This window comes from Apis mellifera, linkage group LG3 (assembly GCF_003254395.2).
Source record: "Apis mellifera strain DH4 linkage group LG3, Amel_HAv3.1, whole genome shotgun sequence".
Classification (NCBI taxonomy): domain Eukaryota; kingdom Metazoa; phylum Arthropoda; class Insecta; order Hymenoptera; family Apidae; genus Apis; species Apis mellifera.
This window is the reverse complement of record NC_037640.1, coordinates 3,470,252-3,495,776: the sequence shown is the minus strand read 5'-3', so window position 1 is coordinate 3,495,776 and position 25,525 is coordinate 3,470,252. Positions and strand designations below refer to the sequence as shown.

The window sequence follows — 25,525 nt, the reverse complement described above, 5'->3', positions numbered from 1 at the left end:
ATAAAAGAAATAAAAAATACAATTTAAATTTATATCGATATATAACCTTATATCTTAGTATAGTGTATTTTATAAAAATTAATAAGTCAAAAATTATTATAAACGAAGATCTATTATTACAGTGTATTGTTATATTCGATAAAAAATTTAACATGTCGGTAAGAGTTTACAAATACGTAAATGATGCGAGATTAATATATGATGCATTAAATGGTATATTTGTTATTTATAAATCTCCTCATATACATTTCAATGCAATGAGGCAGACATTCATTGATAATTTATGCAAAGGTTGTAATATATAATCTTTTATATATATATATATATGAACAAATCTCTTTATTGATAAAATTTATTATAATTTGTTACTTTCAGATCTTAATGACATGTATGTACGACCTCAAAGGAAATATGTAGCTATAGAGGGTGAAACAAATAAAAATATGAAAGTCATTATTCGAAAAAGTTTTGCAGATGATCCATTAGTAATAGGTCCTCGTTATCAACCAAATGATTTTAAATTAGCAGCAACAAAAATTATGCACAAAGATATATCTGGTGTTTTAGTTTGTGGAATTAATAAGGGTAATCAATTGATACATAAAATCAAAGAAAACATGTGCATAAGATTTTACAAGATAAAAGGATTATTAGGACAAGCAACAGATAATTACTTTCATACTGGAAAAATAGTAGAAAAATCTAAATATACGCATATAAAACGTGGTCATATTGATAAATTATGTAGTTCAATGCAATCTTCTCATCAAAAAAAAATGTTTGAGTATGTGAAAATTTAACATACTTACATAATTAAATATAATAAAATAATTATATATGATATAATATTATTAAATTTTTTTATATTTATAGATTATGTGGAGTAGATATCCAAAGTCAAGCTGCATATGAATTAGCAGTTCAAGGTCCAATTAGACCAGCAAATAGTAATATTCCTATGATATATACAATTAAATGTACAGATTTTTCACCACCAGAATTTACATTAGGTAAATATATTTCGTAAAATAAATTTTTAAATCAATGAAAAAAATTGGTAAAAATATATTCTATATTCTTATTTTGTAATTTTTGTAGAAGTTGTTTGTACAAATGAATATGATTTGTATCTGAAAACTATAATTCATGAATTAGGAATGCAACTTCGTTCTAATGCTACTTGTACTCAAATAATATGTATACAGGATGGTTTGTTTAATATACAACAAGCATTATTATCAAAATATTGGAATCTAAAGGAAATTATGTACAATATGCAAATGTGTAAAAAAATCATAGATAAAAATGATCATATATTATGTCAGGAAAATGCTGCATTAAAGCCTATTAATCATTCTATAGAAGCCTATTAATCATTCTATATCTTAGATATGAGAAAAATAATTCTATCAAGTATAATAAATATATTTATTATTTTTTGTATAATACTATTATATTTTTTAATATATAATAATTATTATACTCATTATTAAAGTACCAGAGTCACTATCAATTATTAAATATAAAATAGCCTTTCAATTAATTCTAATGAATCGTAATTTATAGTTCGCTACGACTTCTTTTAGATCGTTGACTAGAATCAGAATCATCATGTCTATCTGTAGGTTTCATGGACCTTCCTCTTGTTTTATGTTTATTTGGCCATTGTTGCATTTTCATACTTTTTGCTATTACACGTTTTTGATGATCTAATTGTGGAAATAAATCTGTAAAATAATAAATAATATTAAAATTATATTATTTCTGATTTTTTAAATATTTAACTTACCTTGAGATTTTTCTAAAGCTTCTTTTGCTGAATTCATTTCTGCTTCTTGAATACTATGACCTGATGCTTTTGCTAATCGTTTTCCTTGAAAATATACAGCAACTGTATAAACTCTTGTATTTGTTGGTCCTTTACATTCAATTACTCTAAATAAAAAATTAAATCAATTTCATTATATAATAGTAATGCATATAATCTTAATTTATATCCTATATTATATATTATATTATATTATTTATTTAATATTATATAATATAACTTATATATCTCTATATTTATGTATAATGAATTTATATGATCTGAATTTACTTGTATACAGGAATATCAGGCTCTCCACCATCCATTGTTCTTAATGTCAAACAACATTGTTGCAATTTACTTTTTGGATCATTCCAATCTTGATTCATAATAAAATCCTGTAAACGTGGAAAGAAACATACATCGCAAAAAACACGACAATATTCCAAGCCTTTATCAACATAAAGAGCTCCTAAAAATGCTTCCAATAAGTCTGCTCTATCTTTTGTTTTTAATTCGGCTTTTGGATTGCCGTAAAGTGCATATTGCGTCATTCCCAAATCATCACATACAACAGCTTGAGTTTTATTATTTACAAGAGAACTCCGTAATAACTATAAAATATAAAAATGAATTTTTTTATGTTGATAAAAAAAAAGATTACAATATTACTTACAGACAAATGTCCTTCATGATGTTCCGGAAAATATTTGTATAAATATTCGGAAACTATAAGTTGTAATACGGTATCTCCTAAAAATTCTAAACGTTGATTGGAACCCAACGTTAAATTCGTATATCCTATACTACGATCGGTAAATGCTCTAGCCAAAAGTCGAATATGAGTAAACTCAATGCCAATAGATTCTTCAAATTTCGTTAGTTTCTAAAATAAAAAATATTATTAATACATAAAATATAAAATATACGTATATTTACGTAGATATCTTACTTGCAATAATTCAAAACTTGGTATCCATTGTCTGTCACCTGTTGGTTCCTGTTCTTGTAAAGGATGTTTTGGATAATTTACCCAAACTTTTGCAAGATCTTCTTCATCTTTAAACAATGTTTCACCAAATACTCTATCTGCAACTTCTATACCTCCATCAAGAAATAATGAACCCATTAATGCTTCAAAACAATTTGCCATTGCATGACGTAATTCTAAATCGTGACAAAGATCACTTCCATGTGCATAGAGCATATATTCCTCTAAATTTAACTTTTTTGCTAATACAGCAAGATGTTGATTTTGAACAATTGCTGCTCTATAAGTAGCCAAACCACCTTCTTCTAAATCAGGAAACATATGAAATAAATGAATTGATGTAAGAAATTCAACGACTGCATCGCCTAAAAACTCCAATCTTTCATTATGCGCTATCGAAGACTCTGTTTCGGTTCTTGCACCGAATCTTGACATTATATTAATTAATGTGTTAATACCACGTTTACGAGTATTCATATAATGTATTCGACGATCACCATATTCAGGTTGTCTTATTCCACAATTAGTCAAAGAATTCCTTGCATGATCAGGATTTGTACCAAAATTTTCACGATAACTAGGATGTGTCAATGCTAATTGAAGAAGATATCTATTTTTAAATTCATAGCCTAAAGTACGTTCTAAGTTATCTAAAGATTTATGAAATCTTAAATGGCAAACAAGTACAGGAATTAACATTGCGTGTTGTACTATGTCGCACATTATTCCAGTTCTATAAAATCCTTCAGAACTAACATCTACGGTAACATCGCGTTTCATTTTACTTTGAGTTCTTAATTCTTGGAGTTTATTCTCTTTTGCTTCTAATTTTCTTTTATCTTCAAATGATGGTTTTGGCATGTTAGCTAATAAATGGCGAAATTTTACATAATCTCTCCATGCTTTTTGATAACTGAAATAAACAGGAACAATTTAAAAATTGTTTTTTATTAAAAAAAAAAAAAAAATTTCATAAATAATATTTCACAAAAAATATTTACTCTGCGTTTCCTGCATAACTAAGTTGTGGTGGTCTAATTCCAAAATGTACAATTTCAGGATAGGCAATTACGCCAGGTGGTTGATCAGTTTGATTTCTATCTAATTGATCTACACGAACACTACATGGTTTCTTTCCAGGAAATGTAACAATCATACCCTTTACTTCATCGGCAAAATTTTGCCATTTATATTGTGGCATTTCTACCAATCTAGGCAGATCATCTGGATCTATTAATAATTTACTACTTTTTATTAAATAATTTAAAACCTCATTCATAGATAATATTTCTTGTCCATTATCGGCTAAATCTCGTACGAATCTTGGCATAAAATGAAATTGCCCACAACCAGATTTATTTTGCGCGGCTTGTAAATCAAAGTCTATAAGTTCCAATACTTCCTTGAATAAATAAGTTTCTGAAAAAAATAATTTTTTTATAAAATTAAAGAACATTAAATGATATACAATAAAATAATACTTACGAAAAAAATCCAATTCTCGAATGATAAAATTTTCAGGCAACTTTTCATCTATATAAAGAATTGTATATTCAATGTTAAATCTTATGACTTTACAAGTTGGCAATTTTACGAGAGGAAAATGTGAAAGCATCGAAAATCCTTCAAATATAAATTCATGTTCATCATGCTTAATAATTGTCGGTGTTTTAGTAAGAAAATTTGTCGGCGGACTAATTGTTATTCGATAATGATATAATTTATCAGCATTATTCGAATTTAAATCGCATTTATTTATTGCACCTTCTCCAGCATAAATTCCATGCCTAATACCAGATCTTCTTGATTTTGCACTACACCTGCACAATGGTCCATCATTCATCTATAATATTGAATATTTTATTTTAATTTAGCTTATAATATTATCAAATTATTTACAACAAATACTTACTTCTCCAGGATCATTAAACCACATTTCAGGATGTAATCTTTGTGGATGTTGTTTTTTTGCCATTAATTCTTCCATTGTTCTATCATCTTCATCCATTGAACTATCACTATCAGAAGAAGAACTACTACAAGCTTCAGATTTATGTTTACATAAACGAGCTCTAGTTTTTCTTGGAGGTGGTTCATAAGGAGGCTTCATAACAAAAAATTAAAATATTTTTAAATATATATAATAATAATTTAATAATAACTTAATTTAATAATAAATTTAATAATAATAAACTTTTTTTATCACATTAAGAGAAGTATACCTGTAAAGCTCTTGCAGCTGCAGCTCTATCTAATAATATTTTTTTAAATAATTCACATAACTCATGTAATTTCTGTGTACCTCTCATTATTTTTGGATTATTTTCATCTCTAGTATAATACAAATCTGCTGGTGCAGTACGTGTCCATACTTTTCTAGCATTTTCCATGATACCTTCAGGTCCCATTGCAGATAATTCATCCATTTTTCTTTCCATATCTTTGCTTGTTGCACAATAATCTTGTCTTGAATTGTAAAATAAAAAGAATTGAATCTAAATATTAATGTGCACATATAAATTTAAAAAGTATATATTACCTATATTTTTCTAGAAGTAATTCTCTTTCAGTTCTATCCTTATTAATGACAGGATTATTATTAGGACTAATAGTTCTAGATGAATAAGATTCTTGAGATCTTGATCTTTTCCTACTTCTATAACTTGTATAAGATCTTTGAGAGTGTGATACATATGAATTATTTCTTCTGTATGATGATCTTCTATCAGAATCTTCTTCATAATGTAAACGTTCTCTAGAAATCGATCTATTTTTAACATATTTTGAATATTTATCTCTTTGATAATCATGTCTTGATCTATATGGTGATCTACTTGATCTACTTTCTCTTGATCTATTTTCAGGACTTCTAGAACGTCTTTTATTAATTGAATAACTATTAGAAACTTCTTTTTCTCTATATCTCCATTCAAATCTTCTATTTTTGGGGGAACTATTAAATTTTGCATACATAGATTTTCTATCATCTTCTATTTTATTTGTTTCATACCAAGATTCTTTTGTATTCTGTGACTTATTCCAATCTGATGAATAATTATTTGATTTCCATTGTGTATTATCATTATTATGATATATATTCCTTTCATCCCAGTTTGTATTAAAATTTCCACTTATTGATTGAGAATAATTAGATAAATTATAATTTTGATTGTTACATTGCAATTCTGTTTGAGTTTGATAAGAAACATCATGATAAGCATTTGAAACTTCATTTTGATAACATGTTCCCATAGAATGATATGGAGAAGCATAATTTCCAGCTTTATTTTCAGACAATGTAGAAACTGGCATGTTATAAGAAGGTGGTGGTTGTCTGAAGTTTGGAGGTGGAAAATTTGGAGGTGGTACAGAATAATATCCCATATTTTGTGGTTGAGAAACTCCTGAACCCCAAAAATAAGATTGGCCAACATTTGGAGGAGGATTTGCCATTTTCCACAAATATTATATCACCTGAAATATTAAATGAATAAAAATTAAATGAATAAAATAAATTTTATACTTTTATGAAAATAAATGATGATGTATAATATTTAAAACTAAGTAAAAATGTTTTTATAATTTCAAACTTTTGTTCAATGTAACAAAATTTTAATGTTTATTTCTAATTATGAAAATTATCGAAAAAATATGAGAATAATACTTTTTTTTTTATACTTTCTTTCACTTTTTTTTAACTTTCACATAATGTAAAATTTCAACTTCTATTAAAACACTAACATTTATTGTAAAACGACATCTATGCATAAAAAAGCATTTTTCAAGCACTGTAGTACCATCTATTGGTCATATGATAAACATAATTTAAATTATAATATTTAAAAATGGAAAAATTGTATATAATTATAATATTTGCTTACAATAACTTTTATGTAATAATCTATCAATTTCTTTTTTTTTATTTTAGTAACATACATCGATATTATTATATTGAATAATATTATAATATTATTTAGTTTATTAAATTAAAATTGAAATAGTTTTTTTAATTTAATTAGTGTTTAGTTAAAAAAAGAAAATATTTTATGATATAATTATGATATAGCAACTAGTAGTTTTAAAACATTTTAATCATCACACATATATTAATAGAATCAAGATTATATATATTAATTCTTGGCATAAATTAAATAATACACATGCAACTATTATTATTTTATTTATTATTAGTTCTTATGTAATTTATTGTTAGTTAATATATATAAGTGTAATATCGTTCAATATATGCATAGGATTAACATTATTTATAATTTCTGGTGGCCATATTCATCCTATATGTTTAATATCCAACATGGGCGTTTCTTTTGTCGTCTGCAAAGTGTCAAATACTTTGCGCGCAACAAAAATGTTCAGGAGCAATAATACTTTTTAGCTCTTCAACATTGGAAAATTGTTCATGATTTTTATTATTGCCAAATGTTTTGGAGTGAACATAAGATATATATTTATTTGAGAAAATTGCAATTTTATTCGGTGATGGCTATGAGTCAGTACCAAAAGGCATCTTTTCAAGGTATTGCGACTTTGCTCGAATAATTAAGTTAACATCAAAGAAGATAAGGTACATGGCTCTTGTGAAATTGAAAATTACAATTTCATTCGTTAAAATAATATGAATCTTATTTAAATTGATATTAAAGTTCTATTAACATCACTATAAAATGAAAAGGTTATGCTTTATCGCGAAACGAAAATTACAATACTAAAGCGTTTTAAATAATATAATTGTTTATTGTGTGAATTATACAAAGTTATAAACCCCGAGTGAGCATATACTGTTGGCTTAAAATGTATATAATATAAAAAAAGTGGATTGTCTTATTTAATATCAGAATCAGCTGATTACTACATTGACAAAGAATCTCCAATACATTCGATGTTTCACGAATGAAGAATTTATATATTTGGTATTGAAAATAATTATATATATGAAGAATATAAATATATATCATATTTTTCAATATATAGTTTCTTTGTTATTCTAAAATAATAAAAAAAAAATAAAAGATGTCAGGAAATAATTCAGCTATAGTAGGTACACTTAGAGGTGGTAATCTACAAAATCGTAATTCCCAAAGATCTACACTTTTAAAAGTGGTAATTTTGGGTGATGGTGGTGTTGGAAAATCCTGTCTTATGAATAGATTTGTATCAAATCACTTTGATGAACATAGTTTTCATACAATTGGAGTAGAATTTCTAAATAAAGATATTGAAATTAATGGAGAAGCATATACATTACAAATATGGGATACAGCTGGACAAGAAAGATTCAAAACTCTTAGAACTCCATTTTATAGAGGCTCTGATATTTGCCTTTTAACTTATGCTGTGGATGATAGAACAAGCTTCAAAAATTTAGCACTTTGGAGATCTGAATTTCTTTATTATGCTGATGTTCAAGAAGGATCAACATTTCCATTTATAGTTGTTGGAAATAAAGTAAGCAGGAATTCTGATAAAGGAAGAAAAAAATAATACTAATAATATTTATGAAAATAATTTTTATAGGTGGATGTTCCAGATTCTGAGAAACAAGTTTCCACAGAAGAAGCTCAAGCTTGGTGTGCAGAAAATGGAGATCCTCCTCTAGTAGAAACATCTGCAAAAGATGCAACCAATGTTGAAGCAGCATTTGGTGCAGCTGTTGCTGCTTGGGCACAACTTGAAGCTAGATTAGAAAGACCATTAGTAGAAGATACTGTTGATCTTTCCAAACAACAATCTCCTCATCGTTCAAGTTGTTGTATGCCTGTGTCTGGTGCTGAGTAGGTTACAGATATATAAGATTTTAAATATTTTTTATGTTTTCATAACATAATGCATGAAACATTTCTGAAGATTCACAATCATAATCTAATTGAAATGAATAATTTTTGTGGTGCATAAAAGGAGGTTCTGGAATGAACATATAAAATTTGTTTATATGTGGAAGGAGTATACTATATTGCGAATTGTACCAACACTTATAAACAATGATTATTGTATTTAGGATATATAAGGACATTACATTATATATGAATTTTATTGTTTTCATTGACCTAAATAATACTTATTTCTGTTTAAATAATTTGAACTTAATCCTTTAAAATTAAATTAAAACCATTGGCAACATAACTATAAAATATTCAAACATGATTATATGATCATGAATTGACAATGAAGACGAAACTATTTAATATCATTATAGTAACAATTTTGCTGGTAACATACTTTTTCTTCTAGGTCTAACAAAATTATTTGAAGAGATTTCTTGCCCATCTGCAATACTTTCCTCGTAATAAGGTGAATTTTAACGATAAAAGTATTTTTTTATTTGTTGCTCATTATGTTTCTTCTGTTGCCAATGAACATATTTATATTTTTATAAATTAAATTCATACAATTTTATTTGTTTTTACAAATATTTTTCAGTTTCGTTAAAATATGCAAATTAAAACTATATTTACGCGGAAAAAAGTAATATTTTATGGTTAATATTTCCAGAATACAACTGTAAACTGTAAGGTCAAATTGAACGTCCTACTCGTATCACGCTTTGTGCAGTTCGCGAGCTACAAACAGTATTTTAAGTATTTCGTACACCATTGGCTTGTGATAAAATAATAATAGTAATAATCACGATCATCAACTGCTTTATAAATAAGGAATAGATATAAAATGTAATTTAGCTTTGTAATCTAAATTTGCCTTATCTTTGCAGCACAAACTAAGAGCAGCAATAGTAATATATATATTTATGACAAAATCTTCTGAATCATCTTTATATATATGATTTTGAAATATCTATATCATAAAACATACTCTGCTGCTCTTGGAATGCTCTGCAGTCGGTGTTTAAAGATTTTCCTACAAAATGAATAGTATTATAAACACATCAAATAAAGCTTTTTGTACAACCTTGTACGTATAAAAGGTATGAACGCATTTCTAAAGCACTGTAACTTATTTAAAAGCTACCTAATACTTTAGTAATGCTTTACATACACAAAATAAATAATATATAACATCATAATTTTTAAGGATTATTTTTAATGAAAAGGCTTGCATTAATTATAAATGTGACATGCATGCTGGTGCTTTTTGTATAGCTGTGGGATATATAAATTTCTGATTTTTTATTCAATAATCTATTGGTTCAAGTGCACACTATATATAAAATTTAACCATATCAAAATGATATTTCATCAATTTATAGTATTCAAGATCAGTTCTATTAATGGAATACATTTTAGATCATCAATACTATATTCATCAATAATTTTATAAAAATATCTGTACAATATATATTGCATGTATTGTACAATATTATATTTATTTTGTATTTACTAAATGGCAGTTAATACTTTTATCATGTATTTTTATCCTAGATCTTAATTTATATCTATATTTTATAAATTTTATAATCTCAAAAATCAATTTTTCAGAAAAATTTCGTGCTTGTTTAAAAGTGATAAAATATACTGGAAATGTTTTTTTTTTTTATATTTTATGTGATAATTTCTTATATTTTACAAATAACAGTAGTTTATAGATTAATTTTAAATAATACAATCGTTGATAACGTTATATAATAACAATATATTATGTATGCAATATTCAAGACATCACTGCACACTTTTTTTCAAACATTAAAAGTTAATCAAGGAGAAGATATTTATAAAATATATTATAATAAAAAATTAAAGGTAATCATATAAAAGTTTGGAAAAAAGTGTGCGCGTATCTTATGATACTTTTCATTTAAACTTTTTAACAATATTTACAAATTAAGTGCGCTATAGCTATCCAGATCAAAGATTTAATCTTCCAGTATTTGCATTTTATAGATATTTTGTATACAAATTTGCATTTTATAGATATTTTTTATGCAATAATAATTTAGCCATTCTATCTTTTTTAATGAGTAATTAAAAATTGAATTCTGTATGCATAAAATAATTATGCATAAGAATAAATTTAAATTGAGACAATTTTCTTTATATATTTCTGTAAATATAAATTTAGAATAATTATATTTCCTGCACACATATACTACATGTAATTATTTCGAAGTTCTTTCAATCAGAATGAACTTTTCAGCAATGTACATTGATGTACATTTTTGTTGTAAAAACACAATGTATTTTAAATACATAAATAACTAATGACAATGTTCTGTAACATCCACGATAACAGATTTTTTCCACCCAAATAAAAAGTAACCAATTGCTGCACCAAGTACTACAGCAAAACATAACCAGACATTGTAAGTCATGAAGATCAGCATAAGGAAATATGACAGCACAATTTGCACAATGTGTAAACACGTTTGAAACGTGTGCATCCATGATAACATTGTGGGCCTGCACAAATTTATATAAAATGGATTAATTTTTAAATATCAAAGAAATATACGTATAATATTATTAATTTGTCATGCTAAATATTTAACATATAATTGAAATGAAATCATAAGTCAATATTAGAAGAAAAATTATAATTTTTTTAATTCATATATCCCTCTGTACAAAAAACTAGAAAAAACAAAATGCACTTTCACAAAGAAGCAACCTCAAAACCAAAAAAAAAAAAAACCATTCCTCATTTACTTACGGTTGTTTGTGTATTACTTCTCCAACCATACTAAAAAAATAAAATCAAATAGAATAACTCTTTGTGTATTCAAATATAAAACATTGAATTACCATTTATTATAATTATAAATTTTCAATTTTTTCAAAAACAATGTTTGATTATAATTAAAAGTAATACATTATACTTACTGAACGACCCTGTTATCCTCGGCTACGACATTTTTTTCTTGAGGCATCGTAACACTTCTATATTGAAGAGAATTATACATTTTCCAAAACAAATATTCCCGATAATATTTCAAACCCTCGTAAAGCGCAGCCATGATCATAATACCGACCATAGATCCTATAAGGCCACTGATTGATGTGATTTTCCACGATTCGAATAATACGTGTTCACAGTATCCTCCATGGAACCACATCTATAAAGATAATTATGGTGTCATAATCAACTTCAGAATTTTAACTTTAAATGATACGTACCGTTGACATACCGTGCATTCCCATATTGGCACATGGGTTCGTATCAGAAGTAAGGTGACTTCCATGATCCATATTGGCATGGTCCATAGAATTGTGCATATTTCCATGCATATTTAAATGATCTATAGCTTGATGAGATGCGTGAATACCATGCGCTGAATGCCCATTTGTTGCATTCATCATATGCGCCATATGGTTATGGGACATCTGTAAATAAAAATAAAAAGAATGCACAATTTTCAAACTTAACAAAAAATTTTTGCATGATATGAATAATTTGTTTAATAACAGCAGAATAGTAATAACTTTTTTAAAATTGTTAATATTTCGCTTCACAAATAATATATATGTATATTTTGAAAATAATCGTAATAAGGAAAAGATAATTGTATTTATATCACTAAAATAATTATTACCTTTCTCACATTACAAAGAAAACTTCTATCAAAAAGAGTATTTTTTTTATATATTCGAAAATATAATATATCATTAAATTGAAGGTTGAAATAATTACTATCGAGAATAAAGCACGTCGCAATTTCTATATTTTGATATATGCAGTAAAGATATCTATCGAATTATCATTCAAATAATAATAAATTGATTAAAAAGAAAATGGAAATGATGAATTTTTAACGGTAAACTTTTTTTATCATCATAAACTGATTCAAAGTGAAACAGAATTCCACGTGGAAAGAACACCTGTTGCTCGAGTGTTAAACTCGACTTTATACTGAGAATATTTACCGCATTACGCGATACAATCGATATACCTAAAACGTCAAACATTTATATCGATAAAACTGTCATTATATATTACCAATTATATTATATCTGAAATTTCATTATTCATTAATTCATTTAAAAAGGAACAGATAATACTTTAATTTGATGTCAAATTATTTTCTTCTTAGAAAGCAATATTATATAATTATCGAGAGAAAATTGATAAACCATGCGCGTTCATTTGTGAATAAATGAGTGAATATTTTTAAATTAATCAACGATATATTCTTAATTAATATATATGATTTTTGTAAAAATCATTTGTTCCTTTCGGCTAGGCTATGAACGACCAGGAACAAAAGTACAAGAAGAAACGAGTTCATGAGTAGCAATCAAACATGAACAAAGGAACTGAATGAAAAAACCGAGTCAGCGTACTTTCTAAAGTAGATTTCTTCGAGATAGTTTCAGCGGTCTCATGTAAATCTAGCAGCTAACATTCTATTCTAACTGGTTGCACAGCATAGGATTTATAATGATATCTAATTTTTAATTCTCCAAAATATGTAAAATAATTTTATAATTAATACATACTTTCTTTCATAATTTAACCATAAATATGTTGAATTAATATATTGAAAAAAACATTATCAATTTAGTTTTTATTCTATTCTTCTTAATAAAATTATTGAAATAAATTAATTGTAAAAAAGCTTTCTTCAAGAAAGTTGAAGAAACATTTAGAAGTATTTAACTGATACGCATATTTTCATAAGAAGCGAAAAAAAATATTTACATATAAAAATGCAACAGTCTTATCTTATTCGAGATTACGGGTGCATCAGAAATTTTTTTAAATTATTGTAGAATTACATTTTTCATTAAACAATCGTAGATATTTAATAAGAATGCTTTGAAATATAATCCATCATGAAAATTACACTTCTTGTTGAAAAGGAAATATAATACGTTTTGCACTGTAAATAATAATCCGTAAAAACGAGTCACAAAACGCATCTTATTCTATAAACTGCTAATCGTATATCTCTGATAAATAATATTTTATTTAAGACATTTATAATAATTTTGTTTGAACAATGTATATATTCCAAAAATATATATATATATATATATATATATATATATATATATATATATATATATATATATATCAATATACCGGAAATGAATTTATTATGCAATTTTTAAAACACGTATATAAAGAGGTGTCATAACTATTCATCATTGAGATAAAAATGTCATTGGGTGAGAAATTGTGTGTAATAGTTTGTAATCTATATAATTTTATCAATAACTAAGCGAATGTTATTTTAAGTTATATATAACAAAAAATAAATTAAATAAAAAGAAAGAACAAAAATATGTTCTGCAATGCAATCAATATTCTCAATTAAAATGAGTTAAGATATCTGATTCATCCGATAGTGATTTTTTTTTTATCTTATTTATTTTATCAATTAAATAGAGTTATCTTTATATTGATTATTATATCATCTTCTATTACATAGTACATAGGTGTGTTTATAAACATATCGATATTAATTTTATCAAAAAGATGTGTGATATAATACTAATTTAATATTTCTTTTTTATGACATTTTGATTTTATGATAATAAAATTATTCTATAAGTTTTTTTTTAAAAAATCGTTTAATATCGGGTAATTATATTCAATATTTCGATATCTTTAAATGTATCAAGAAAACGAGCTTGATTGTTTTCAACAACATCGATGACAGGAAAAAGCATAGAAATTCTATCATATGAAATGTAATAGTGTTGGTCAAATTGTATTGAACATGATATAAATGTCCCCTTATTTTCGAGAGCGATTTTATAATAATATGACAGAGACAAGTTAACAATTTCATCGCGGAAACCATAAGTGGTTAAAGCGAATGATAGGGATAAGCAGTGTTGAAAACAGGAAATACACCAGGAACGTATTACATCTAATAAATAGAAAATAATTTTTACGTTCACGAATATAATTAAAAAACAGAAAAGAAAAAAAAAATTTAAATATTCTATCTTAAAAAAAAAAAAAAGGAAAAAAAAAAAAAGAAAAAAAATAGTAAATAGAAAAAAAAATCATGAATTTCTACGCCAATGAACTGTTGAATATACGATGTTCCATTGGAATCCTTATATTGAAATACCAAGATTCCATTGAAGGAATACGCGTTATAATTTTCCCGGTAGAAGATGTTTCGATTATCGATTTATTCCATTAAAGAGCAATGGTACATCGCCTAATAAGAAGCAAAAAATGAAATTTCAAATGACACCATAAAAAGTAGGATATTCGTTTTAACAATATATAAATTTTAATAATTTATTAAATATATTGAAATATAAAATTGAAGTCAATCGAGAGTGCACGGTTTCAATTGGATAGATGAAGTATTGTGAATAGCTAATTACGATTAACTAACACATGGCATAGTGCAATGCCGAGATTTTAGAACGAAAATTAATTTTAGTGATAAATATTAAAATATAAATATAATATTGATATTAAATTTTTCAATAATTTTTTTATTTTATGAAAAAAAATATTTTATTTTAAATCGTAATTCAGATAAGTTGCATGAATTCAACTAACATTCTCAAAGAGATTGGAGAATTCAAGTCGTACATTCACTTTTTATCTTTTCGAACTATCACTAAAATGTATGTCATTTATATAAACTTGAAAGAAACGAAATCGAAATGTTTCTATTTAATAAAAATTGAAAACAAAAGTGGAGAAATTAACATATTATCGTCAGACTTTAGAAAGTAACACGATTAAAAAATTAAATTAACACTAAAATGTATGAATACTTGATTATATGATACTTTCTTACTGCATTATAGTAATGTAAATATACCTGTCAATATGAAACATTCGTATTTAATTTATATCATATATTTAAAAATTTATTACATACATAAATGAAAATTTTAAATTAAATATTGAAAAGAATTATACTATATATGTTAATTACATCAGATTGTTCTAATTTGATAAATAAAATATTAACAATTTTTAAATTTACCTTTATTAGATGATCGAGGTTATGTTGTACAAAATGTTTTCTCTTCGTAAATATACTTGAATGCGATTATAATGAAATAAATAGACACTTTCGCAGATTTCTCTGCGAGAACGCGCAAGCAATCTCTTAGAGACCCATTAATGAACTGTACGTAACATTCACGGTTTCCTTCATCGCCGTAGATGAAACATAACGAAGACAAGGATTAATGGTTTTCAGTGGGTAAACACGTGACATTAGAGTAGTAACATAATTATTTCTATTCTACAATAGATGGCGCAATAAGTATCGCGCCATACATGTTTTATATTTGAAATATTGTGAGGTTATAAAATAAAATCATAAAGTTAAAATAACTAAAACATATAAAAATATTGAAAAAATTATATAAAAATCTAATCTTATGAAATTATGGAAATGTTTATTATTTTCCTGTATATATATAAATATATTGCTTTCTTAAACATATAACAATATTTGAATATGAAATTATAAGCGCCAAAAATCAAACATGTGGTTTGTGCGCATGTGTAAATAATTTGTGTACTTTTGACAATTTGAGAGCTGAATTATTAATTGTTTTTAATAAATTTTAACAAGATTTTCACAATGTCGATTATGCCATTATGGCCAAATTTACAACCTAGAGCAACAGATCCTTTGTGGTTTAATGCTGATAGACCTTGTGATGATGAAAGTGAAGTAGTTCAACTTGAAGCAGAACATCAAGCGTGGGTAAGTACAGTACACAATTCGATAAATGTTATCTATATATAAATATCAAATTGTTTGATTATTTTGATTATTCTTTTATCTTTATTTTTTTTCTTTAGAGAGAACATGTTCGAGTACAAGGTTATGATCATATCCCCATAGGAAAGACAGTTAGTGACGTAAGTTAACCTCACTTTTTTCTAGCATATATCACGTTACGATATATTCCATTATTTAATAATTTCATAAGTATTTTATTTTTATAATTTCTTCATATTAATTAATATTGACAAAATAAAAATAAACATAAATAAAATCAAAGTTGTTAAATTGCTTATCATATGTGCTTATCATTTAATAACGCTATTACCGACTGTCAAATAACTTGCATGAAAGTAAATCTTTTTTTATTTTTAAATAAAACTTTAATGATAAATTAGTTTTCCATATTATTAAGTTTTTTTTTATTATCTGTCGTTATATTAATAAAATAAAAATTATTATATAATTTATGAATATAATTGTGCATAGTTTAGAGGATCAGAAGAGGAAGAAGAAGAAGAAGAAGAAGAAGAAGGTGAAGGAGAAGAAGAAGAAGAATCAGATACCCATGAAGAAGAAGAAGAAGAATTAGACGAAATTGATATGGAAGTGAGCTACTCGCATCAACAACAAACTTCCAGTCCAACAGATACAGTGACAGATCCAGTATCAATTAGAATGGTCAGCACACATACTGGTCGTTATTCTTAATTAAAATATTGTAGTCGTTATTTAATTTTAAATTTAATCTAGCTTTTTTAAAAAAGAAAAATTAATGTTTATTTTTTAAAAATAATTGTGTTTATATTTAAAAAATTAGCAATAAAATATAGGTTTATTTTATCATTAAACAATTAAGAACATATGAAAATAAATAAAGAATCATAAGACTTTTATATATTTTAAAATAATGCGATTTTTAAATCCTTAAATATCATAGCAGAATGAAAGCGTAATGAATTACAATATGTAATAATATACTAGCTATCCTCTTGTAAATAAGCGTCATTATTATGAATAGTCAGCATTTTAGAATTACTACGTGTCAGGTCAAAAACCCCTTGGCACGCCGAGTAATGCAAATCACGATTCATAGTATCAAAAAAATTAGCATTAAAGAAATATATCTATATATATTTATATATAAATATAGATATAGATTTATATATATATATTTATATAAAAAATATATATACTTATAAATAAATTTCTATTCAATCTTAATTTATAAATTAAAAAAATAGGATCACTAAAAATTTTTAACTGATGAATAAATTTAGACCTACATTCGTTCCTATCATAATCTCTACATCAGGGTATAAAATTTCTTTTAAAGTACGATCCGTGGCTCGTCGAAAGCGATCGAACACAAGGGCTTGCCCCCTGTCCCTTTCTCTCATACCGTGTTCCATCTTTCTCTTTGGAGAACGGGGCAAGTCGGTACCCCGCCTCGCTCGTAAAGGGCCGTGGAACCGCATCATGCTCGACCGGGACACTCTCTGTACACTCCGTATACCTACCTATACTAGGTGTAAGTACACGCGAGAATGTATTATATACCTATATACAGCGCCGGCTCTCTCGGCGTGTAACTGAAGTAAAGCCAGGTTGGTGCCCCCGCTAGGGTGAACGAACGGGTACGCTCAGGCAAAAGCGAACCCGTGTGCCTCCTCCACCTCCTCTTTCTCTTTCTCCACCACCTCCTCCTCTAGCAACGACCTCCATCTCCTCCTCCGGTCGAAGATCTTCGCCTCTGATGTCACACAGTGGTGGAATTGCAAATTTTTTATATCTCCTTTTTTTTTTTCCCCCTTTTTCTTTTCAAATATACACTGTATTGGTCCGTTAGGGAACGAGTACGGCCCAACGCGCGCACAACCGGCCGAAAAATTTTAATCGTACCGCACAACAGTTCCTTCGCGTACGAAGCACTCGTGGAGAAATCTTTTTCGCGATTTTACGCGCATTCGATATCTACGTTGACCACCTTGAACGAGAAATAACGACCACTGTTAAAACCGAGTGACAAAAGATTTGCAATTTTATCCGAGCAACCGAATCGTTTCAAGGTTAATTTAACTGCACATATCGCGAGCGAGCGGGCCGTGCGAGCATTTCCATCTCGTGCTTAGTATTGCCGCGCATAAATCTCGGGATTTATGAATCGCGAGTTTCGTAGATGGTAATACCTGCCGGATTTATGAATTAATACCGGTCATATTAGATGCATAAATCTTAACATTCAGGTAGATGGAATCGTCTATGGAGATTATTCCACCGCTTCGTGATTCTACTATGGCACATCCGTAGATTACCGCTATCAATCTTTATCGTTTCCAACCAGAAAGGGGAAAAATAAAGAATGGCAGAACTCGTTCATTTGTATCGCGGACATCTTGTGCACAAAATTTAAAAAGCTATTAATCGGCGAGATTCGATTTTCTTTTGGTAAATTTCTATCAACTAATTCACAAAAAATATACTTTAACGTACATAAAAATGAATTTAATTCACTATTTCGATGAAACGTGCTTGAAATCAATGAAATTATCGGATTTTAATAAAGATATAATGTATATAATATTATACGTCGAACGAATAATTTACGAAACAATTTCAGTATATACGAACAACTTCACGGCGTAATATCGATTAATATCGATTTGATCTTCTGACCCATATATAGTGCTTGCTTAAAAATTCGATTCGACTTTGAAGCGATATAACAATATGTCTACCCTTTTTTCGAGATTTCTCTAGAATATATCGAAACTCGATCGATACGAGTTGACTTACCGGCGTCAACTTAATCGTTGTGTGCGTTCAACGCGAATGGCGAATACGCAATAAGACGTTCTACTGTTTGCAACAGTTAATGTTTCGGTTAGTGATTTACTGTTACCGCGGTGGTTGATCGTGCGTCAACCGATTTCACCGGTGCAAAATGCAGAAGAATGCCGCTGTAGGGGGTAGACCTCGACGACTAATGTTGAGTTAAGCACCCTAACCTGCCTCAAAAGACATTACACGACGTAACAGATAATAAATCCTCTGTTTCAGTGTACTGAGATAGTGAGTTGGAAGAAAATGAGAGTGTCGAGAACGAAGATGGACGAGACACCTTTCTTTTGACGATTATGAGCCGTTCAGATTTCATAGAATATCTCTCTTCGTAATTTAGAATGGACGAAAGTAGTTACGAAAAGTGCATGGAGGTGAGGTTAACGTCAAAACACAATACGAACGTAAAACAGGATGTGACGATTAATCGAAAATGCCTAAGCGGGACTGACAGTGGCGTAATACTACGCACGTCGCGAAAGAAAGCAGAGAAAGTATTTAAATGAAGCATAAATCGAGAAGAAATAAGAGTTACGATCGTTCGTCAAATACGTCTGTGATAATGTGACAAATAATTAGAATCATCGATTGTTTATTCGTATTACAATTTGTAATACAATTACGATATTTGCAATAATATAAAATAAAAGCAAAAAGGAAGAAAAAGTTAAAAAGGAAGAATCGCAGTAATCGCAACGAAGAAGGAATATCGAAGAAGGCAAGATCGACGAAGAGCGAAATATTTGAGAGAAATGCACGAAAAGGCCTTTTGGAGCGACAAGGAAAGAGTGGGGAGGCTCGCGGTAGAGAGAGTCGACGCATCGAAGACGCTGTGCGAAAGAATGAGAGAGAATGAGACGAGCGCGAGCAGGAAGAGCGGCACGAGCGAGAGTCGGGGAGTTCGGGAGTACTCGGCCGCTCAGTCGAACGCGCGATTACAAGCACACGAGACGCGTGGGCTCTCTCTCTCTCGACGACCAGGCTGAAAGTGTTTCGTACGCGACCACGTGCCGGCTAAACCGCCGGAACGTAACAGAACGATACACGGCGAGAACAGATACATGGAGTGACATCATAAAGGACACAGTGCCGTTTGCACGCTCGCGATCGTCTCCATCGATTTTCGCTTCGATTTTCACGAACTTCGCAAAGTCTTTTTCTGTTAGATGTGTTCTGGAGAGTGAAAAACAGTACGTGGTAACAAAACGATCGTGACTTTGAGTAAAATTTCCCGACGAGGACGGTGCGCGTGCAGTGAGTGGTTGGGTGATTTGTTGGTGACTTGAAGTGAACATTAAACCGAAAAAGAAGAACGACGATCAACGATCAAATAGAAGGAAATTTTGCGAGCTTGTTACATCCAGATGTCACGGGAGCATCCTCGATCGGTGAGTGAATACCATTAAGTATTTAATATTACACAATACTTCTGAAAGGGTGAATTACGCGTCCGTTATTAAGGTTAGGTTCGTAGCGTTCCGTGCTTTCAATTTAATTAAGTATACAACATGGACATCGTAGTTGATAATGGTCTATGGTCTTCGGCAACAGTGCTTCCCTAAGGATTTTTAAGTCGTCTCGTAAGATATCAATCGAAATTGTAGCGATTTAACGTGGATGTTGTGAACGCGACGAGGAGGCGTTTTTTCTTTTTTAGGCGAAATTGGTGAAATCGGGGCAGGAAGGGATCATTGACCGTAGTTTGAGACGGGACTAGGACATCGTTGAAAGTTTCGGTCACTCGTGGAAAAAGTGTCGGTCGAACGAATCAACAACGACCCAATTCTTTTACCGAACTTTTCCAGACGTTTCCGTATTGCGCATTATGGATGCCATCGAAACACATTACCATCCCGATTTCTATTGCGCCAGTATTCTTGGTACATTGTTTATATTCGTAGCTAAACACGTTCGAACGAACAGCTTATTCCTTTACTTGGAACTAAAATAGAAGCGTGTAAGATTCTACCTAAACCCAGCCACACCAGTCAATATTTAACTTTTTTTTTTTTAGGATATCTTTCGCACCCGTTCTATCTTCCGCTCGAAATCAAGTAACGCAAATTTTATAACAACGAAGCATGTATGTAATTCGTCGAAATACACGTAATTGTGTTACGTGTAAAGCTAGGCTGTTTTTATTTTATATATTTCGCAATTTTTCATTGGCCTCTGTATGAAATGACCTACATTTACAATACGTATTAAATATGTGGATTTGAAATCATATACAATAAGATAAATAAGTAGCTTTAGAAGGTCTTCTTGCGTTATGTTTATATTACAATACGCCACGATGCGATTTTATATTTATCAATGATTCGCATATCTTTCAATTCTTTTCTTTCTGATTCGACATTTTCATTTTTATAAAACTTTATAAAATTCGTTTCTCGTGCTCGTTATTAATTACACCGGAACGAAAAGGAAGAACGAAAAGAAAAGAAAAGAAAAAAAAAAGATTCAGGTAGAGAAAGAAAGTAATCGTAGTCGAAGAAATTAAGAGCATTGCGCGGTTTCTGGTTACAGAAAGTTAGCATAAAATGGGTAAGCGTTATGATTATGTAGCGTCATGTTGAATGTATTTATAACGAATCGCGGAAATCATAATTCCAAGGAGACGTAAAGCGAATTACAGAGAAAGTCTCGTGCATACACGCTCACCCATTCGCTTGATCGCGAACAGTAAAAAATTCTCCTTCGATGAAAAGTGAAATTAACGAAATCGTCAAATCCATCGCTCACGGTAGATTATCATAACCTATTCTAGATTATCTTCCGGCAATCTCGTCTTTTCTCTTCTACTATCCTTAAAACAATCTTTATACGTATAAAAAGGAGAATTTCGGTAAAAAAAAATAGTAATAAAATCGTATTTTTATAAATTTAGAAAAAGGAAAATCAGAGGAAATTTTATTTTTAAGATTCTAAAAGATTCATTTTGTAATAAAGGTTTAAGTTAAATTAAATATTTCAATTAAATTATGCTATTTTATTTTTGCTATTTATTTCTTATGTATATATTCAACGCATATGTTATATTTAATATGCGGTGTAATTAATTAATAATAATAAAAAATATATAATAAATGAAGATCTCTAATAATCCAATTTTAGAATGATATAATTTTAAATATTGGATAATTAAATGGCATGTGCTTCTTCATTCATAATACATTTGAATTAGTTATTGGAGATTGATTAATTTTTTAAAATTTTAATAGAAATATAAAATAATTAAATTATGCGTTTTTGAGATAAAACTTAAGTCTTCATTTATTTGTACAAATAATTACAATAAGCTTTTTTTTTTTTTTTTTCCTTTTCAAAATATGAAAATATCATTGAAATAAGAAGTCACAGTTTAATTTATCCATTTTCATTTCATAGAAAGTATTAAGAAACAGTGGTTAATCAGAGGCTAATAAAATAAAAATTTCATCTCATTACGATATAAAAAGTTACGAGTGTTAAAAGATATTAAGTTTCCTTGTTATGAAACATTAGCAATAGATAAGTAAAATAATAATTTATTACCGGAAGTTCACACTCTCGTTTTACATTTTCATTAATATTCTTTTCACTTTACTAAAAACATATTGAATAATCAACTTTTTATACATCTTTACGTAAACAAAATTAATTCAAACATCTTCAAATTATTCATAAATTCTCAATATCTTTTTAAATTATTATTTTACCACATACACACGTATATACATATATATATATTTTCAATTGAGGTTTCACAATTTCGATTCGCTTTTTATATTTATGTAAACAAAATTAAAAAAAAAAATACCTTCAAATTATTCAAAGAAACTGCAAACAATGTATAATCTCCAGACACAATCATAAATCCTTAATTCCACTACATACACGCACCTGTTTTTCAGGTCCTCAACCCTTCGATTCTCTTCCGAAGGGAGAGAAACCTGCAACGAGATTGCATAAATCTCTCTCTCTCGCTCTCTCTCTTGCTGCTCTTGGTATTTTCGCGAGCCGAAGGAGAGGAAAAAAAAAAAAAAAAGAAGAAAGAAAAGAGGGGGACGAAACCGGTGGAAAAAGTGGAGACAATTTTTCCAGGTTGGCGGTTAAAAGGTGGCGCGATCACAGGGACGATTATTGAGCATTGTTGGGTCCAGGTTGCGATAGAACGAGCGAGTGGGTAATGCTGTACTGTTTGCGCCGGCCCTGCGGGGTCTCTGACCGCCCGTCCGCGCCTCTCAACTCGACTTGCTTGTCCATGCTCTGTGCGGCCTACCTACGGGCTTACGGCTAAAGTCACGTCTCTCTTTCCGTCTCTCCCGCGAGAACTCTCTTGGACGAATTTCACGAAAAGCACTCTTCTCGCACGACGAAAAAAAAAAAAAAAGGGGAAAAGAGGAACGCCCCGACATTCTTCCACCCAACTTTCTTCCTTATGGATCACGATCCTCTTACGTTACGTTTACTATTAGCTGACGCGGCTTCTGCGTACGTTCAGCTAAACTTGCTGTTCGTAAATTTTCGTTTCGTACGTATACTTATTTTCCTATAGGCGAGCATTTTTCGTAAATTCTCGATATAGAGAGTCCCTTTTTCGAAAGTTTTAATTTATCATTCGATGTATATTACAGAAATTTTATTTTTGTAGGGGGATTGCAGTGATTCCCGAAACGAAGGTGGTCTATCTAGATCGTTTCGCTTGTCTTTCAAGCATGCGCATTGGGATATCTCGAGAGATGGCGGGAAAATTAATTCCGTTCAAAGTGTCGAGGCGAGCTACGATTTTAGAAAGCACGGAAGACAAGCGCGTGTCGTTCGTTCGCGTGGCGTACACACGGATTTCTTTGGCCGATGAGGGATATATTAGTAGCAGGGCTCTGGAATCGTTGAAGGATTAATAGTAATAGTTTCTTTCTTCCTTTTTTTCTTCTCTCCTTCCCTCTTACGCAACGGCGTTTCGTTACACATGCTTTCCGTTACATGACATTTTTTCGACAAAAGGTATCGACGAAAGGTATCGTTGTTGAAATTCCACGAATCTCGATAAGATTAAACGGTTAAACGTTTTACGGAACCATTATGTACCTTGTTTGAAGACAACAACGTACCTAAAAGTAAAACCGTTCGTTACGCAACAGATTTGTTCTTGTCGAATTCCTCTCTTTGTCTCCTAGATTCCTATCTCACGCAATTCAGAAACGAATCGCCGAAAAGTATAAATCAAGTACAACATTCGTCTCTTTTCCATCCCCCTCTCTCTTACATTTTCTCTCTCTTTTTTTTCCAGATACTCTCTCATCTCTCGGCAGATGATTGAGCATTGCAGCTCGAACGTTCACTCAGAAGTCTTTTTCCTCATTGCGCGACGTGATCGTGATTTTCCTTCACCTTCTCCCTCACTTCGTAAACAATCGCTGTACACGCGCACACGATGATCGATTATCGGAACTTGGCCGACCGTATTGCGGACCATTCTACTTGCCCGATAACTCGCGTCATCCACTACTGTCCGATCCGCACCTATACACTCGAAACGGGTGGGTGTAGGCGTCGACTCACGTGGGCGCGTATTTTTGTCAGCGATCGCGAACGATTAGACGACAATGAGGCTGGAAAAAATGACACTCGTGTATAATTAGTAGGCCATTATTGTCCTACGACGAAGGTGAGGGAAAAAAGAAAAGGCTTTTCGATCCTCGATTCAAGACAATGACTCGTGATAATTAATCAACAGGCCTTTAATCTTGTAGCTGTTTCTACGAAGAAAAGAAGGGAATTTCGATTTTCGAACGGTACACGTTTCGATATTTATATTTTTACGATAAATCGCGAACAGAGAGAAAGGAATATAAACGGCACCTTCATTAAGCAGGGATATAGGGTAGCAGAGTCAACGACGTGCATGAATTTTTGATGTTGGCATAAGCATGGCACGCTGCAGGAATTTCAAACGACACCCACCGATGCCGCGTATGAATCGTTAATGCGTCCACGATCGCGCGTTCAAAACCGATCTCTTCTTCGATGGTTGGAAACGCAGCCGTTCCTCTCATCCTTGCTCGTACGTCCAGATAGACGAGAGAGACAAAAATAGAGAGAGAGAGAGAGAGAAAGGATGAATAGGATCCCTGAATCTTGCCGTTTCTCTCTTAGGAACACTCACAAAGTGAAGAGAATTTTATACGAACACCCGGTATTTTGCGGTGTAACGCGCGTACATGCACCGCGGCGCAGCCCTGTGTACATGAACAAACGCACACAAGCCCGACGCCAG

General features: G+C 29.7%; 6 protein-coding genes and 1 non-coding gene across 16 annotated transcripts in view; 5 read left to right on the top strand and 2 right to left on the bottom strand.

The window, feature by feature from the left end:
• The first annotated feature begins 33 nt into the window (after nucleotides 1-33).
• On the top strand, nucleotides 34-1,757 carry LOC551083 (mitochondrial mRNA pseudouridine synthase Trub2). 2 transcript variants are annotated; one of them, XM_016911440.2, is made up of 4 exons: nucleotides 34-158; nucleotides 376-784; nucleotides 874-1,010; nucleotides 1,099-1,757. In XM_016911440.2, exons 2-4 carry the CDS (start codon nucleotides 387-389, stop codon nucleotides 1,371-1,373), a joined length of 810 nt encoding a protein of 269 aa, XP_016766929.1. In that variant the 5' UTR covers nucleotides 34-158; nucleotides 376-386; the 3' UTR covers nucleotides 1,374-1,757. The 2 variants fall into 2 exon arrangements, with proteins under 2 accessions (XP_016766929.1, XP_623484.1); XM_623481.5 differs by having other exon boundaries at nucleotides 47-291.
• LOC410968 (ribonuclease 3) lies at nucleotides 1,496-6,561 on the bottom strand. The gene is made up of 11 exons (XM_016911439.1): nucleotides 6,463-6,561; nucleotides 5,338-6,272; nucleotides 5,021-5,264; nucleotides 4,711-4,902; nucleotides 4,284-4,641; nucleotides 3,800-4,217; nucleotides 2,760-3,711; nucleotides 2,484-2,693; nucleotides 2,099-2,421; nucleotides 1,790-1,935; nucleotides 1,496-1,727 (listed from the first exon to the last, which is right to left on the bottom strand). Exons 2-11 carry the CDS (start codon nucleotides 6,249-6,251, stop codon nucleotides 1,561-1,563), a joined length of 3,924 nt encoding a protein of 1,307 aa, XP_016766928.1. The 5' UTR covers nucleotides 6,252-6,272; nucleotides 6,463-6,561; the 3' UTR covers nucleotides 1,496-1,560.
• A 519-nt stretch (nucleotides 6,562-7,080) lies between these two features.
• Nucleotides 7,081-13,740, top strand: LOC410969 (ras-related protein Rab-9A). Of its 3 annotated transcripts, XM_006558388.3 has the most exons (4): nucleotides 7,081-8,261; nucleotides 8,331-8,587; nucleotides 9,045-9,104; nucleotides 9,306-9,948. In XM_006558388.3, the coding sequence occupies exons 1-3, from the start codon at nucleotides 7,827-7,829 to the stop codon at nucleotides 9,061-9,063; spliced, it is 711 nt and encodes a 236-aa protein (XP_006558451.1). In that variant the 5' UTR covers nucleotides 7,081-7,826; the 3' UTR covers nucleotides 9,064-9,104; nucleotides 9,306-9,948. The 3 variants fall into 3 exon arrangements, with proteins under 3 accessions (XP_006558451.1, XP_006558452.1, XP_394445.4); XM_006558389.3 differs by lacking the exons at nucleotides 9,045-9,104; nucleotides 9,306-9,948 and adding an exon at nucleotides 12,943-13,740; XM_394445.7 differs by having other exon boundaries at nucleotides 9,045-9,948.
• Nucleotides 8,309-15,894, bottom strand: LOC551217 (high affinity copper uptake protein 1). 5 transcript variants are annotated; one of them, XM_026439501.1, is made up of 5 exons: nucleotides 15,667-15,893; nucleotides 11,879-12,085; nucleotides 11,585-11,817; nucleotides 11,415-11,444; nucleotides 8,309-8,421 (listed from the first exon to the last, which is right to left on the bottom strand). In XM_026439501.1, the coding sequence occupies exons 2-5, from the start codon at nucleotides 12,083-12,085 to the stop codon at nucleotides 8,409-8,411; spliced, it is 483 nt and encodes a 160-aa protein (XP_026295286.1). In that variant the 5' UTR covers nucleotides 15,667-15,893; the 3' UTR covers nucleotides 8,309-8,408. The 5 variants fall into 5 exon arrangements, with proteins under 5 accessions (XP_026295286.1, XP_006558448.1, XP_623615.1 ...); XM_006558385.2 differs by lacking the exon at nucleotides 8,309-8,421 and adding an exon at nucleotides 10,290-11,164; XM_623612.6 differs by lacking the exons at nucleotides 8,309-8,421; nucleotides 15,667-15,893 and adding exons at nucleotides 10,839-11,164; nucleotides 12,295-12,666.
• Nucleotides 15,895-16,169: 275 nt separating this feature from the next.
• Nucleotides 16,170-17,188, top strand: LOC724920 (anaphase-promoting complex subunit 15). Its single transcript, XM_001120820.5, has 3 exons — nucleotides 16,170-16,401; nucleotides 16,500-16,559; nucleotides 16,912-17,188. Exons 1-3 carry the CDS (start codon nucleotides 16,276-16,278, stop codon nucleotides 17,131-17,133), a joined length of 408 nt encoding a protein of 135 aa, XP_001120820.2. The 5' UTR covers nucleotides 16,170-16,275; the 3' UTR covers nucleotides 17,134-17,188.
• A 2,222-nt stretch (nucleotides 17,189-19,410) lies between these two features.
• The window catches only part of E74 (ecdysteroid-regulated gene E74), a 149,154-nt gene continuing 143,039 nt past the window's right edge, over nucleotides 19,411-25,525 (top strand). For 2 of the 3 annotated variants that reach the window (XM_006558373.3, XM_006558371.3), the window contains exon 1: nucleotides 19,411-20,651. The gene's annotated coding sequence lies outside the window, so the exon portion shown is untranslated. The remainder of the gene's footprint in view (nucleotides 20,652-25,525) is intronic. The other variant, XM_006558377.3, reaches the window with a different exon arrangement.
• On the top strand, nucleotides 21,384-21,519 carry Mir3716a (microRNA 3716a). The gene has a single exon (NR_039521.1). It is a non-coding gene; the product is annotated as a microRNA 3716a (primary transcript).